Source organism: Lolium rigidum, chromosome 5, assembly GCF_022539505.1.
Source record: "Lolium rigidum isolate FL_2022 chromosome 5, APGP_CSIRO_Lrig_0.1, whole genome shotgun sequence".
NCBI lineage: Eukaryota > Viridiplantae > Streptophyta > Magnoliopsida > Poales > Poaceae > Lolium > Lolium rigidum.
Window position 1 is genome coordinate 82,902,039 of NC_061512.1, and position 15,855 is coordinate 82,917,893.

Here is a 15,855-nt window from a genome sequence, read left to right on the forward strand (position 1 = left end):
TTGTTGCATGGAAGTAGTGGCAGCCCATCGGTCGGTCCTCAAATCAACCCCAGGTCCTCAAAGCAACCCCAAGGTCAGCAGCTCTCCAGTCCTCACGCGACGGCGGCGGCAGCTGCAGCTCCGTCCGACCCGCCTCTACTCCACCTGCCGGTCTTCTCTACCGAGCCGCTACCTCCAGCCGCAACACTTAAAGCAGAGCTTAGTTTGAAAGTAGTCCAATTTATTTTCCTAAACTTGTCTCAAAGTTCAGCTTGCAACCCTAAACTTTACTTTGGTTTAACTTTCAACCTGAATTCTAAAAACGGTTCAGAATCACCCCTTGCATTGTCTTAAGCTGGATTTTCTTGTCATGTAATGTATTGTATTGGTAAAATAGTGCGTACATGTATTCTATGTCTTTAACTCTTCATCTTCAAATCTATGCTTCATCTTCAACTCTTCACCCGCCGGAATAAAAATGCCTCCCTTGCAGCTCGCTGCGATGCATGGTGGTTGCCCCGTGCTGGCGAAAGGCTGGGCACGACAGGTGATGTAGAGGGCAGACGCCAGGTGTTATTGTCCGATGGAGGCACCCCTCTGTGGTTGCCATGACCTCGTTCCAGGGAGGAAGACGATCATGATGAGGCATGAGGTGATCATGCGATATGGAGAGAGAGGAAGTACATGTACCGTGTATGTTGTATGTTGATGAGTTGGCACAGTATATAGGAAGAAAAATAGGTTCAAAACTTATCAAAAAAGGGTAGAAGGTTCAATTCCGAACCTTTTATAAAATTTAGGGTTGAAGTTTGAACCAAAGTAAAATTGAGGGTTGTAATCTGAACTTTGAGACGAGTTTAGGGGGTAAATTGAACTTCTCTCGCCTAGCTTCATCCGTGCCGGTTCTCCACTCGTGAGAAATATAGACTTGAAGTATTTTGTTTATTTGTTTATGAAGTACAAAAATACGATGTAAAATACATGTTTTTATATATACTTTTACACTGTAATAGCTTAGACACTGTGTTTCTTATGTCAGCTTTGTTGATGTGAGACAATATGAAGTACTTATTAGTAGAACCCGGTGGAAAATTGTTTTGCTGCAAAGTTAGGCTGTTGGCGGGATAAAATGTTATTTATGGTGATCAACTTATCCTTATCAACTCCGTTTTTACTAGCCTACCGATGTTTATGCTATCTTTTCTAGAGATTCCTAAAGGAGTGAGGAAGAGACAGATCGCTTTTTTTGGCAATCTGATGAACACAAAAAGAAATATAGATTATCTCGTTGGAATATCATTTGTAGACCAAAGGATCAAGAAGGTCTAGGTATTGAAGTCCTTGAATTGAAAAATAAATATTTGTTAAGAAAATGGCTTTTAAAGTTATTATCTGAAGAAGGAGTTTGGCAACAATTGCTCTAAAAATAAAACTTTAGCTTAAGTGGAAGAGAAACCTACTGATTCTCCTTTTTGGAAGGGATTAATGCGGGTTAAAAATGATTTATTCAAGAGAGGCACATTTAAAATAGGAAATGGGTCGATGGTTAGGTTTTGGGAGGATGTCTGACTAGGCGAGGTGTCGTTAGCTCTCAACAGTATCAGTCTCTTTATAATATTGTTCAACGAAAAAATATGTTGGTATCTACGGTTATGGGTCAATCTCCTATTAATATTGGTTTTAGGAGATACCTTAATGAACATAAGTGAAATTTGTGGTTACACTTGTGTGAACGCCTAATGTCGGTACAGTTGACTCATGAAAATGACAAGTTTGTCTGGAAGCTAACAGACTCGGGTTTATTTTCAGTTAAATCTATGTATCTTATCTTATGAACGGACATACTAGATTTCTAAGAAAATATCTTTGAAAGATTAAAATACCACTTAAGATAAATATTTTTATGTGGTTTCTTAGTAATAAGGTGTTACTTACTAAGGATAATCTAATTAAGAGAAAGTGGACAAATTGTAAAAAATGTTGTTTCTGTGATAATAATGAGACTATTGATCACCTATTTTTTTCTTTTCCGTTTGCAAAATTGATTTGGAGAATGGTATTTTTTGCTCATAACATTTCTCCTCCATCCAATATCACTAATATGTTTGGTAACTGGTTAAATGGGGTGAATAAGAAAGATAAAGAGCATATTCGTATTGGCATTTCTGCGATTATTGGTCTATATGAACTAGTAGAAATGACATTGTGTTAATAAACAGAAGGGAACCAATTTTTTTTGCAGGTTATTCTTCGTGCAGCGCATTGGATACAGTTCTGGGCATACCTTCTCCCAAAAAGACCAACATGATACTATGGATATTGGATGCAACCGAATTTTGGCGGTCGCACGGGGCTGTTATTTCCAGGCTATTGGATAACAACGCATTAAAAGAATTGAAGATTGAAGATGGATAGATTTTGCTTGCTCTTCATCTTTGTTTGCCTGGTTATTGTTACAACTTTAGCTACCATTTAATTGTAATAAGTATACTTATTTGAACCTCTTTTTAATAAAAAAAAAATATGACTGTGTGCATCTATTGATGCAGAGGCCGGAGCAATGCTCCCATATAGATTTTTTTTAGTAAATTTATGAATATAGCAATATAAAAATATGTTGGTGCAAAATATAGTACACCTTACATGCTAAATAGCGTTTCTAGGTAGAAATATAGTACACCTTACATTCGTGATGGATGTCGACGGTTGGCCACAACAAATAATAAACCATACTAATGAATAAACAAAGTGTGCAGGTAGGGATGTCAAATTCAGTCTGAATTTGTGCCTCCTCCCACAAACTTTGCTTTCATAATTACTCCACAAACTGTAAAAAGTAGAGTACTTTTCCTCTCCTCCCACCGCTTCTTTCTTGCTCGCTTTTCCCCTTCTCCTCCTCCGCACCGCAAAGCAAAGCAAACCCTTCCCCGCGGCGATCCCACCAGTAGATCAGCGACCTGATCCGGCGATCTCCTCCGCGCGCGGCGGTCGGTGGGCGTGATCACACCACCATGGACTCCTCTTCGTCCTCGTCCGCAGCGTCCTCGTCGCAGCCCGACTTCGACTACCTCTTCAAGCTCCTCCTCATCGGCGACTCCGGCGTCGGCAAGAGCAGCCTGCTCCTCCGATTCACCGCCGACTCCTTCGAGGACCTCTCCCCAACCATCGGTAGCTTCCTTGTTCCGTTCCCCACCCTCCCTCCCCACCTCTCAGGCCTCCTAATCGATCTTTTTTCCAGGCGTCGACTTCAAGGTCAAGATGGTGAACATTGCCGGCAAGAAGCTCAAGCTTGCCATCTGGGACACAGGTACGGCAACGCAACCTACCAAGACCCCTCCCTCTTTTTCGCTTAGCCAGCGAAACAATGGAATCATCAAACTGCTGTTAGTTAGAGCCTTGTAAGCTGAATCACCCTATCCACCATTTGTCTTGTTGGAATCTCTTAGTTGCTGTGTACCCAATGTGTAACACATGCAATTGATTTACATTGCCTCGTTGGTTCAACCATCATTAAGCCATGCTTCTTGAATTGCTTTCGTGTATATCATCATAAGCACATTCATTTGTGAGTTTGTTTTAAAAAAATATGCATATTGTCTGCCTTTGGAGCTATGATGATTTAAATTTGAGTACCTGCTGTGCTAGGCAACAAGATTTAGGACCTTGACCAGCACTTTATCAGACTATTTAGCAGTTGGGAACAAGAGGCAATGAGTGGGTGTTTTGTAGGGAATGCACTGCAGGTTGAAGAAAACACATAGATGTTCTGTAGTGTGAAACAAAAATAGATGTTCGAGTAGTTGACATGGAAACAATTCTCTTTAAATAGTTTTAAGCTCCGAAGCTGGGTATGGATCCTAGCTTAGAGGCAACCTGGCTTAGTGCTCTTTATTCCATTGTTTGGGCAACAAACTAGTTCAAATATAATACTTCATCGGGGGTTTGATTAAATTCCTACTCTATGCCTGGTTGGAAAGAAGATCAACAAAACAACACGCGATAAATGTACCTGATGGTCACTTTAGGTTACTTGACTAATAGTGATTCACATATCCGGTTATGAAAATTTTCATCACAGATACTGTGCTCTGCGCGAATTGTTCAAATGCTTCTTTTAAGAAATATGGTTTCGTCAAAGGCAAAACTTTTTTATGCACACACAAAGAATAAAGACTCAAATGAAAGCTGTGTGGGAAGGTAATTTGTCTCCAAAGGATTTTTGTTTGTTTTTGCGATGGCATGTCCCGATTCTGCTGCAGTTGATTTGCACTGAAAATAGCAATACAAGAATTATCATGGGATATTTTGATGGCATACGGCATACCCAAGGCCAGAAAGGTTATACTCAGAAAGCCCTAAGGAGGTAGGTGGAGTCTGAATAACCGTGGGCTGCTGTGGCTTGGGTATGTCATCCAAATATCACATGATAATGTAGACTTGTGACATGCGGTGGTGGTATTCTTCCCAAAATACGCAAGGCCAGCGCTAGGCATCAGCCGACTGTGAAAGTGCCTCCCATCAGCCGCCTTTCGGACCGTCTGATCGACTTAAATGAGTAATTCTAGTGTGTTCGATCATGGTACAAAAACGGTTCGTATGTATCAATTTTATTCAGAGTATGTAACATTTGTCTCCAACATTTTTTCCTATATTCTGTCAAATCGCGAAGTTATGGTGCAAAAAAATCTTTTTTCGAGAAAACGCAAAGGACCTTTGCGTTTCATTGCATTGAAAAGATAGGGAATCGTTTACATCCTCCAAGGAGGCCGGTTACAGGTTAGGAAACCAGAAAAAAATCAGTGCACATCCCAACTGGGAGGCAGGACAACACGTAAACCCTGGGCACCTGCCCTAGCCCAGATGCATAGCTCCTCCTTGATGTTCTGCAGCAGTAGCGGCATGGAGGGCTGGGCTCCTTCAAAGACGCTAGCGTTTCTGTGCTTCCAAACCATCCATGGGATGAGCAGGGCCGTCGACGCCAGGCCTTTGCGAAGTGGCATTGGCGTTTCCTGACGAGCCCGGCGCCACCAATCCATCAGGGTGGGTTCATGGTCCGGAGCCCTGGTGGTCATCCTGAGCCAAGCAAGCACCTCCTGCCAAACCTGCCGGGAGAAGGGACAGTGGAGCATGAGGTGTTGCATTGATTCAGGTGCCTGGTCGCAGAGGAGGCATCGAGGGTGATGGGGCAGACCGTGCCGTGCCAGGCGCTCCGCAGTCCAACATCTGTCGAGGTTTGCAAGCCAGTGGAAGAACTTAACCTTCGGCGGCGCCCATGTCTTCCAAACTAACTTCCAGGAGCAACAAGATGTGGATCCGTGGAAGGTTGCGAGGTAGCATGAGCTGGCTGTGTAGGTGCCAGAGGCGTTCCACTTCCAAAGGAGCTGGTCGGGCATGGCGCTTAGCGTGGTGCCTTGGATCGCTTGCCAGATTAGCAGGTACTGCCCGATCTCGTGGATGCCAAGCAGCCCTTGGATGTCCCTGGCCCAGCAGTTCTGTAACAGGCCATCTGCCACTGTCCTGGTTTTGCGACGTCGCTTGGGGACGCAAGCATAGAGGTGCGGCGCAAGCTCTTTGACCGCCCTGCCAGAAATCCATCGGTCCTCCCAGAATAATGCGCGCTGTCTGTCCCCAATGCACATGGTGGTGGAGGCGAAGAACAGCGCGTGCTCGTCCGTGGAGAACTGCAAGTCGAGGCCACTCCAGGCACGGCTGTCATCGGTGCGAGAGAGCCAAAGCCAGCGCAGCCGCAGGGTGAGTCCAGCGCGCTCAATGTCTTGCACGCCGAGACCTCCGTAGGAGATGGGACGGCAGACTCGCTTCCAGTTGACGTGGCAGTGCCCTCCGTTAGCCGCAGCGCGCCCGGCCCAGAGGAAGCCGCGCTTGATCTTTTCGATCATCTTCAGGGTTTTCTTCGGCGGGGCGTAGGCGAGCAGTTGATGGATGGGGATGGCGCTCAGGACGGCCTTAACCATGGTCAGGCGTCCAGGCTTGCTCATGAGTCCAGCCTTCCAGGTCGGGAGGCGACTGGCGATGCTGTCGACAATTGGCTGTAGTTAGGCAGCAGTGGGTCTTCTCAGCGTCAAAGGGATGCCGAGGTAGGTGATTGGCAGCTCCACGATCGGACAGCCGAGCTGCGCAAGCAGGGGCGCGGCATCGTCGTAGGTGCATCGCAGTAGGCTTGCAGTGCTCTTGGTGAAGTTGACGTTGAGGCCCGACACGCGACCAAACAGGTGCAGAATTTCCTTGACAGCCTCGATGTCGCCGGGCATGGGGTGACAGAATAGCACGACGTCGTCGGCGTAGAGGGAGATGGTGCAAAAAAATCTGCCAATGGTACAAAATAATCCCGAATGTAACATTTTACTCTGCGTATGTAACATTTTCGAAAATGTTACATAGTTTTGCAACATTTATCTGCAGTATATCTAACATCTTTGCCTAGCTGATCCAACATTATAGGAACACGCATGTAACATTGGTGCAGCCTCTCTGTATCATATACACAACATCACTGTATTACTTTGCAGGTACTTGCACAACAAAAACAAGTATCACATGTCACAGATCGTGACACCGTGTGTACCATCGACAAAATCCCCCACAAAATGGTCTTCTCTACCGACAATGGAGGCACCACCGTGGAGGAATCGAGCTCGCTGGCCACCAATCCGCCACGCCGGAGACCGTTTGGAGGCAGATCGGGGGTCACGGGGGCCGCATGCCATTTGGAGACAGAGGAGCAGAGGCAGCCGGCTACTGGCGCAGGATCGCGTCGCGGCTGACGGGAGCTTGCGGTAGAAGGCGGGAGCTTGCGGCGGCTGGCCGGAGCGTGCGGCGGCAGACGGCAAGCAGCGGGAGCGCGTAGCGGCGGCGAACGGCAGCCAAGGAGGCACGTGTGCTCGCGGGACGAGCAGAGGTGGAGGCGGGGCCACGCGGCGGCTGATGAGCGACGGATGGGGTAGCGGTGGGAGCACGCAGCGGCGGAGCACGCAGTGGCGCCAGCGGCGGGAGTGCGTGGCGGCCAGCGACGGCAGGCAGACTTGGTTTACAGACAGAGGAAGAACGTGGGTGTGAGGGATGTGCGCAACGGACAGACCGGCTGTAGCTACAGCCGGCTTTGAATAAGACTTCTCCAATACGCGGACACATTTTCTTTAGAGATAAATCACCTTTAGGTACAATTTTCATGTGTGTCTTTATTCTTTGAAAAAGTTTGTTTTTCAATGAAGAAAATTTTGAGGATTTGCACAAAGCTTGCTACCTTCTGAACGGAGTTAATAACAGAATATGCGGGTCAATCTTGCTTGAACGAGTTAAAGATGACCTCATGAACAGTAATCACAGAGGTTCTTTCCTTCTTTTCAAGTGGTATGTATGCATAAAAAATGTAAAAAAAAAAAATCATCAGTGAAAACACTGGGGACAAACAGCACTAAGCTGGGGTTCACACCCAGCCTCCAAGCTTAACTCTAAGGTGGACCCACATCATTTTTTTTTACCAACCAGTCAAAATTAATTCTCATCACATTGTCAAACAAGGTATTCAGGGGTTAATACTAACATCTGTTTATTGATTTAAAGCATTATTCTCGTGTAGATTGTATGTGTAGTGTGATTGATAGTTTGTTTACTTGCATAATATCTGATTTATGATTTGACATCTCGACCTATTGTGCAGCTGGACAGGAAAGATTTAGGACCTTGACCAGCTCATATTACAGAGGGGCGCAGGGGATCATCATGGGTAATTCTTTTCTCCTCTCCTTGTCATACATAGTATGTGTGGTGACTCTTTAGCTGAGGAAACCTTGAGTTTCTTGATAATTTGCAATTTATTGCACTGAATTTCTATATAAACTTGGAGAAAATTACTCTGTTCTATAGAGCATCCTTTCAGGCATTTTACAGCTTTCGTGTCTACTGTATCTTGTAGAAAAGTATAACAATCTTTATCTTATTAGTCATTAGATGGTATGGGAAAGGTACTGTTTTCTTTCTGTGTGTTACTTGTTAGGTTCTAATGTGTTGCCTTACATCTGAGTCATTATCTTGTCCATATTTTCAGTGTATGATGTCACTCGACGAGAAACTTTCACAAATCTTTCTGATATATGGGCAAAGGAAATTGACTTATATTCAACCAACCAGGATTGTATAAAGATGCTTGTTGGGAACAAAGTGGACAAGGTACTTGCGTATGCAGTTATAACCTTTTAGATTTAGTTTATATTTTGCTGATTTGCTGCACTTGGCACAAGTACTACATTCTATGTAATTGTGCAGATATGGTTTCTTTTATGCATGTTTTTCTGAATGTGGATGATTGGTGTGGCAGGAAAGTGAGAGAGCTGTCACGAAAAAGGAAGGCATTGAGTTCGCCAGGGAATACGGATGTTTATTTCTGGAATGCAGTGCGAAAACCAAAGTGAATGTAGAACAGTGCTTTGAGGAACTTGTACTGAAGGTATGTTCTGACTTTCAGCTTTTGGTTCGTTCTGTATCTGGCATAATTTGTTCTCAGCATCATATTGGCCTGTTGAACTGTCCCTTCATTCTTGTAGTTGACACATTTGTTTTTTTATTTGATCAAAAGGATGAGCATTAATTCTTGGCCTTTCTTACAACTGGAACCCTCTTCTAGACATCATTATAAGTGTAGATTCAGCATAACTTTAGTACAAGTATTTGCATCGAATGGACTTCTTTCTTGTAGAGCTCTCTTACTGAGAGATGATATGTATGTATGACGAGTTACTTGATAGAGCTGCTGTATTGAAACTGATGTATGCATACATGATGCAGATATTAGATACACCGAGCCTGCTGTCTGATGCTTCTTCTGGAGCAAAGAAGAATATCTTCAAGCAGAAAGCCCCGGAAGCTGACGCAGCCGCAAGCGGCTGTTGCTAACATGTTGCTAATCTATCAATGATGAAAAGCTTCTTTGTGGTTTATTTTGCTTTTATTTTTCCTGTATATCAATCTCCTATGTTGAATCATGCATACCCAAAACACAGTCCATCGATCACGCTGGTAGCAATTTAGTCCTATATAATGTAGTTGTAAGATTGAATTTACTGAACGATATGAATGCATGTTTTCTTTTGTGCTAAAAGTTGGTAGTTATACAACCATAATGTTGTCTGTGATGTGCACTGTTATTCCTGTGATGAAATTATAGCAGTCCAGTGCCTGCTCAGCCAAGCTTCCGTCGACATGGCTCATGGCCGGGAAGCTGCAGCAGGTGTAGGACTGTAAGCCTAGCAAAAAATGTGCGCTTTAGCCAACCATCAGGAATTTGCGTATAGAAAGGAGCAAGAAGTATGCGCTTTAGCCTAATCCAGCGTTTGGTATCTTTCTTGGGCTGATTTTGGGCTTTCTGGGTAGGGGCTCTCTGGTATTATCTCGTTGCAAATGAGATCCGGCCCATAATTGAGAGTTGGCCCACAATTAAGAGTTACTCCGTATTCGGTTGCGTGAAAGCATTTTCTATACGGGGTGTTTGGTTGGCTACATAGAGGCATTTATGCTATGTTGGTGCAAAACAGCCCTTGTTTAGTTGCACTCGTGATGTATGGTAACCTATTTGATTAGAGTGGTGAGGTTACATATTATAATATTACTGAATAAACAAGAGCACATAGCCACATTCAGTTATTCAAAAGAGCTGGTAATAGACATCGTATTATAATATTACTGAATAAACAAGAGCACATAGCCACATTCAGTTATTCAAAAGAGCTAGTAATACACATCACACAGTAGTTCAATCAAGTTCTAATTAATGGAGGGATATGAGACCACAAATATACATGACCTCTTCACTTGATGATGAACAACAAAGCAGCTACACTAAGCTAAGTGCTTGCGTAGCCAGGTCTTAAGCCATGCCCTCCTCTCAGTCCTCTACCATGGTTGCAACCTAAATATTTGGCACATTCATCTTTGTTGTTAGCAATAAAGTTGAGTACCTTTAAGCAAACATGGTTCGTAGAGTTGATGTTTGTTAAAGAGACTAGGCATGGAGATTTCCTTCACCTGAGCATAGTTGAGTATCGGCTTGTTCAAGAACTCAATATTGCCTAGGGTTGCACTGTGATTGAGAAGCACAAATTGTAAGTGCACATAAACATGTAAGCATGAACAAACTGAATGGAAAACAGGTCATGTTATATTACGTGCAGGTATTTCTTCAGCTACTCATCATCATTAAGCACAAAGCAAGTGTCATCATTGCTCTAGTCGAGTTTGCCATCCTCTGTGCGATACTTTTTTGGGGTTTGAAGTATATACTACCTCCACCCCAAAGCTGAAGGATTATTTTTAAAAGTCAAACCAAGTAAAGTTTGATCAAACTTTCAGAACAATATATCAAGAAATATAATATTTTGTAGATACCATACGAAAATATATTCGTTATCTATTTAATGATATTAAATTTGTGTTTTGCATGTTAATGATTTTTGGTAAAAACTTTGAGATGGTGGTAGTACGTTTTACAAAGGTTATGATAGCAGTCAAGCTAGCAGAGCAATTTATTGATAGTATTAAATTACCTGTATTTTTTTATTTCCAACTTTGTGTGCGCCATGTGGAATTGCATGCTCTAGCCAGTTCATCCAATGAGGTTTTATCACTTAACACCATAAGTTGGGGATATTTTTTATCACAAAACCACAACCCTAGAAATTTGTATCACAAAACACCAATATTTGGGGTAATTGTTTCACATAATACATAATCTCTGTTTGATAGCCCATTAGTGACTTCAGGCCATCGTCAGTTTAAGAGTGACAACATGAGGAAGAGAATTAGACTTTATTTTTTAGTATTTGCCGTTAAATACGAAACTGTTTGTCAACACGTACTAGTGGTTAAATCTTATGTTGAGACGGTTCAAAAAAAATCTTATGTCCAGGGTAGTTGTATAGGTACACATTATCAAAACCTTATGCTATTACAGAATATATTACCCAAATCTCATGTTCTTGTGTGGTTATAATTTCAATGGATATTTTTCATATGGTAATTCATTTGTGTGTAGCTTATGTAACAAGTGTGGCTCATATTCCCATTTCCACAGAGTGTCTACAAAATTTCATACCAAAATTCATTTGTTTGTAGCAAACATGCTCACGTATTGTAAATTGGTGTCACGCTGTAGGGTCATGCTCTTGTCAAGCCAACTAATGACAAATAATGTGTTATGTGAAATAATTTCCCCAAATATTGGTGTTTTGTGATTAAAAAATCCCCAACTTGTGGTGCTAAGTGATAAAACCACTCATTCAATAGACCGAGCCTTAGGCATGTATATCATTAGATATTTTTTAGAAAGGCTGCAAATATTTATTTTGAATACTGCGATGGCTAGGATTTGAACTCAGGACCTTGTAGGTCTGATACCATTTCGAATTGCATGCTCTAGCAAGTTCATCCAATAGACCGATCTATTGGAACTTGGAAGACCCTAGGCAATTATATTAAACACGCCATTCCATATGGTTAACCATTGGCATGTAATGACACACATATGTGTTGATTCTATATGTGGATTGCTTAGCCCTTTCCATCAGTTCGGACTTTTGGTTGCGTTGGCTACTGCATGAAGCTTGACATGGTATCAGAACCCAAGGTTTCGAGTTTGAGTCTTGGCTTTCATACTTATCCTAAAAATTATTGTTGCCCTCTGTTGCCCAACATAAATTTTTTTTAGCCATAATTTGTTTGCCTTTTCCATCAGTTCGGACTTTCGGTTGCGTTGGCTAGTGCATGAATCTTGACAATATGAACATCAATTATTTTTTAGTCATAGTTTGTTTGTCATTGCACATTTTGAGCAGTCTCACTGCTACTATTAATTTGCTCTTATGCGCACAGTTCCAAGATAAATCTCATCTGCATTTCTCGCCAATGCATGTTAGGTCTTCCACTCGAGAATGAGTATGAAGAGCAACGGAGGCAAAATATCCTACGTAATATTCGAGTTGCAGCCTCGTTGGGCCTAACACTACCTCCTTCTACAAGGTCTAGTGCAAAAACGTCACCCACCTCCCTCACAAAGGATACAGAACATTCTTCTGATTCAGAATTTGATCCTGCTGATTGTGATGGCGAGCTGATTCAAGAAGATGCCCTGGTCGACTATCCTTCGCAACACAACAGGGTGTTTTCTCTGTCCTGTCATCAAATTATTTGTTCCAACTTCCATTTGTTGTATCCCAATCCTACCAAATATGTTACCCATGCCATGTTCAATCTCATTACTACCATTTTTTTTGCTTAGTTAACGCATCATATATGTTTTGGCATATGTTGTCTTACTATTTTTTCCATTTCATCTGCATATCATCATCATATCATATTGTACATTGAAATAGCATTTATGTGTGACAAACATCTGCAGATTCGGGCAAGAACTTTTCAAGAACGAACAGGAGGAAGAACACTCAACAGAAACCTCAGGCTGATACGGGAGGATGGGTGACAGTGCGTAATAAATAAAAGGTTAAGCCTGATGCTCGTGATGCTCCTCCTATTACAGGGTCTAACAAGAGACTGACACGAGGTGGCGAACAGGCCAAGAATGATAATAGTAAAAGGTCTCGTAAAAACCACCAACCATCGAATCAGACAGAAGTAGCCCCAGCATGTACCAGCCCACACATTTCACAACCACCAGTTGCCAATACAAAGTCTCAACAACAATTGCCAACAGAACCAGTTTCCACAGCAAATTCTAGCCAACAATTGGCACCATCACGAGTGGTGGTAGGTAATAATGGCCAAGGACGCATGATGCTAGTCCCAGACGATACAACCTCAAATGTCCAAACAGTGCTGCCACAACGCCAGCAAACTGGTGATGATCTCCCTCCGACCTCTAGTCCCGCAAAATACAACTCCTCTCCCGATGATGAGACCCACGCCAAAAAAGGTAATATTTTTGACTTGTAGTTTAATGCTCCCATATGTATCTATATACCATGATAGCTTGATGCAATGCTTAACTTGGTAGGTTCGCCACGATCAATAAAAACGAGGGGGGCAACGGTAGGAAGAAAACTTGCAGCTAAGATTTCCGGAATGGGTTCAAGATTTCGCATCACATCTCTATTGTAGGTGGCAGAAGGCCACTTCATCTACATGAATCTTCATATCTTGTATCTCAGGTTGGCTATTTTATCAGGAATGAACTTCCTACCTTCCCATTGTGGAAGCACCACGTTGACACCCCTTCACAGTTCGAGAGTTTAGTGCATAAGTTACATGTAAGTCATGCTTCTCCTTGTAATGATAAATTATTCCATATTGATCTGTCCCGTTTCTTGTAGCTTACTGTTGTTTCTATGCTATATAACTCACCAATGATTCCACCGTTATGAGCAGTTAATATTTGAATTTGATGAGGATAATGAGGATGTAAAGTTTGTCATCGCTTCCATATTCAAAGAATTGTTGCGCCAGCACCGCTATAAGCTTAAGGCGACATACTTCACTGGCCAGATTACTGCCAATGTTCAAACATCTCATGCACCCTGCATGACTAACGAGAAGTGGGGAGATCTTGTCAAGCACTGGTCTGATCCAAAGAATGTGGTATGGCTTATGAGGACAGTGAGACCAGATTAAATTCCGAAGACTTATTTTACGCCAGTGTCTCACTAGTCTCCTTTTGCAGACGTTGTCTAAAAGGAACCAGGATAACCGCTTGAAACAACGTTTACCAAGCCGTACAGGATCTCATCACTTGGTTGGGCATCTTTGGCAAAAAGTAATGCCCTCTGTTCTGTACTGCTACATATGTTACTCGTAAATTGTGTAGAACTCCGTGTGCATCTTATATTTCCATCCTCCATTTCAACCACGTTATTTGATTTCTGTATGATTGTACAAAAATGCAGAAAGTAGATCTGCAAACAACATGCAACCAGACAAAGAGATGACTCTGGCAGAGCAGTTCGAGGCATGCCAGAAGAACAAACATAATGTGATAGGAGAACTCCTAGAAAATGTTATTGTAAGTCTTCTTTATGCTTTAATTTTTTTACGACACACTTGCCAATTTGTAGGAGCAATAATGGGCATGTAAATATGATCTTGTAGGCATTTTTTGAAAATGCATTTGATGTGTAATCAGGCATACCAACTTATAAGATTAGAAGTAGTTCATACACATTAAATCTACCGTCTGCATGTTTATCTGTAATAACTTTTCTTTTTACACAACTGAAAAGTTTTCAAGAAAATATGAAATTGGAGATGGCAAAACTTGGGAAAGACGGTATGGAAAAAACTCCGGAAGAATGTATGGAGACATTTACCATGGTACTTAAAAATAAAGATATCACCAAAAACACTTTCCTGCGAAATGTTGGGTTTTTGAAGTCCAAGTCCACGTCCAAGTCTTTCTCTGCACAAGTTCCAGAGGAACAACTCCAAATAGAACGAGCTGCAGTAGATGTGCTAAGAAACCAAGTTGACATGTTGAGATCGAGATCAGAAGCATGTGATGCCCTACTGCAGGAGGCCAATCAAGTTCGTTATAATCTCTCAAAGACTAATAAAATGCCATAGATAATTGGAGATGAACGCTGACATTGACATGTGAGTACCTTGGTATTGTGAAATGTTTCCTGAGACTGAGGCATTGTTCATATTTTGTTGGTGGATGCATTTATCTGTGGCTGGGATCAACTTGGTTGTTGTTCCTGAGGATGTTTTATAAATTGATTGCCTAGACTTTTCAATCAGTTCGAACTTAAATGGTATTAGAGCCAAGATCTTGAGTTTGAATTGTTGACAGTGTGGTTCAATTCATCCTTAAATTGTTGGTGCCCCATTGGCCCTTGTAAAGCTTCATGTGCCTACCTCCGAGTCCAGTGTTGATTTTCTCTTCTGTCACACACGAGGATGGTTGTTAAAGTGTGTATAAGTGGGTTGCATAGCCCCTTTTATATAAGGTTGCAAGTTTCCTTATTGTGTTGTGCCTTTGGGACTCAACCTGCTCTTCTGACTTTTGGTTGCATTGGCTACTGCATAAGTTTAATATAGTTCCTTATTTGGAATGTGGTTTTTGTTGAGATCTATAAGTGGATTGCCTAGCCCTTTCCATCAGTTTGAACTTGTGGTTCCGTTGGCTAGTGCATGAAGCTTCACATGGTATCAGAGCATAGGGTCTCGAGTTCGAGTACTGGCTTCCGCAATATTTTCCCACCCCTATGTCCATAGGTGTGCTATTCTGCTTTCCACGTGTTTACCTCCTCTGCGCTTCATCCGGTCATACGTGAGGAGGGGTGTTGAGATGTATAAGTGATTACCTAGCCCTTTCCATCAGTTCGGACTTTTGGTTGCGTTGGCTAGTGCATGAAGCTTGACATGTACATGTACTGGCCTTTGCCCCCCTGTGAATACTAGTTGCTCATTCACATCAGTTTTTTTTGACTCAGCCTTGTTGACTCAACGTCTGGCAAAAATAAATAAGGTTCCATTCCATTTAAACCAAGTGGTTATGATTATAAAATAGCCAGGTTTAACTTCCAGATCAAACTCAGAGCTTATCTGATGCCCTTTACATCAGTTCGGACTTATGGTTGCGTTGGCTAGTGCATGAAGCTTGACATGTACATGTACTGGCCTTTGGCCCCTGTGAATACTAGTTGCTCATTCACAACAGTTTTCTTTGACTTAGCCTTGTTGACTCAATGTTTGGCAAAAATAAAAAAAGGTTCCATTCCATTTAAACCAAGTGGTTGTGATTATAAAATATCCAGGTTTAACTTCTAGATCAAACTCAGAGCTTATCTGATGTGTTGGATCTCAAATAGATGGTAGACAAGTAGGCAAAGTCACCCTAGCTGATTCTATGGATTTGAT

General features: G+C 42.3%; 1 protein-coding gene across 1 annotated transcript; it reads left to right on the top strand.

Annotated features, from left to right (window-relative positions):
• Positions 1–2,829: 2,829 nt before the first annotated feature.
• Positions 2,830–9,094, top strand: LOC124654777 (ras-related protein RABC1-like). The gene is made up of 6 exons (XM_047193764.1): positions 2,830–3,147; positions 3,218–3,286; positions 7,658–7,723; positions 8,045–8,166; positions 8,315–8,443; positions 8,782–9,094. Exons 1-6 carry the CDS (start codon positions 2,991–2,993, stop codon positions 8,887–8,889), a joined length of 651 nt encoding a protein of 216 aa, XP_047049720.1. The 5' UTR covers positions 2,830–2,990; the 3' UTR covers positions 8,890–9,094.
• Positions 9,095–15,855: the final 6,761 nt, after the last annotated feature.

Bases quoted from the DNA above. Each gene is read 5' to 3' on its own strand.
- LOC124654777 (XM_047193764.1), top strand. From the start codon at position 2,991: ATGGACTCCTCTTCGTCCTCGTCCGCAGCGTCCTCGTCGCAGCCCGAC. The intron at 3,148-3,217 runs GTAGCTTCCTTG...TCTTTTTTCCAG, and splicing joins GGACCTCTCCCCAACCATCG to GCGTCGACTTCAAGGTCAAG. The intron at 8,444-8,781 runs GTATGTTCTGAC...TACATGATGCAG, and splicing joins TTGAGGAACTTGTACTGAAG to ATATTAGATACACCGAGCCT.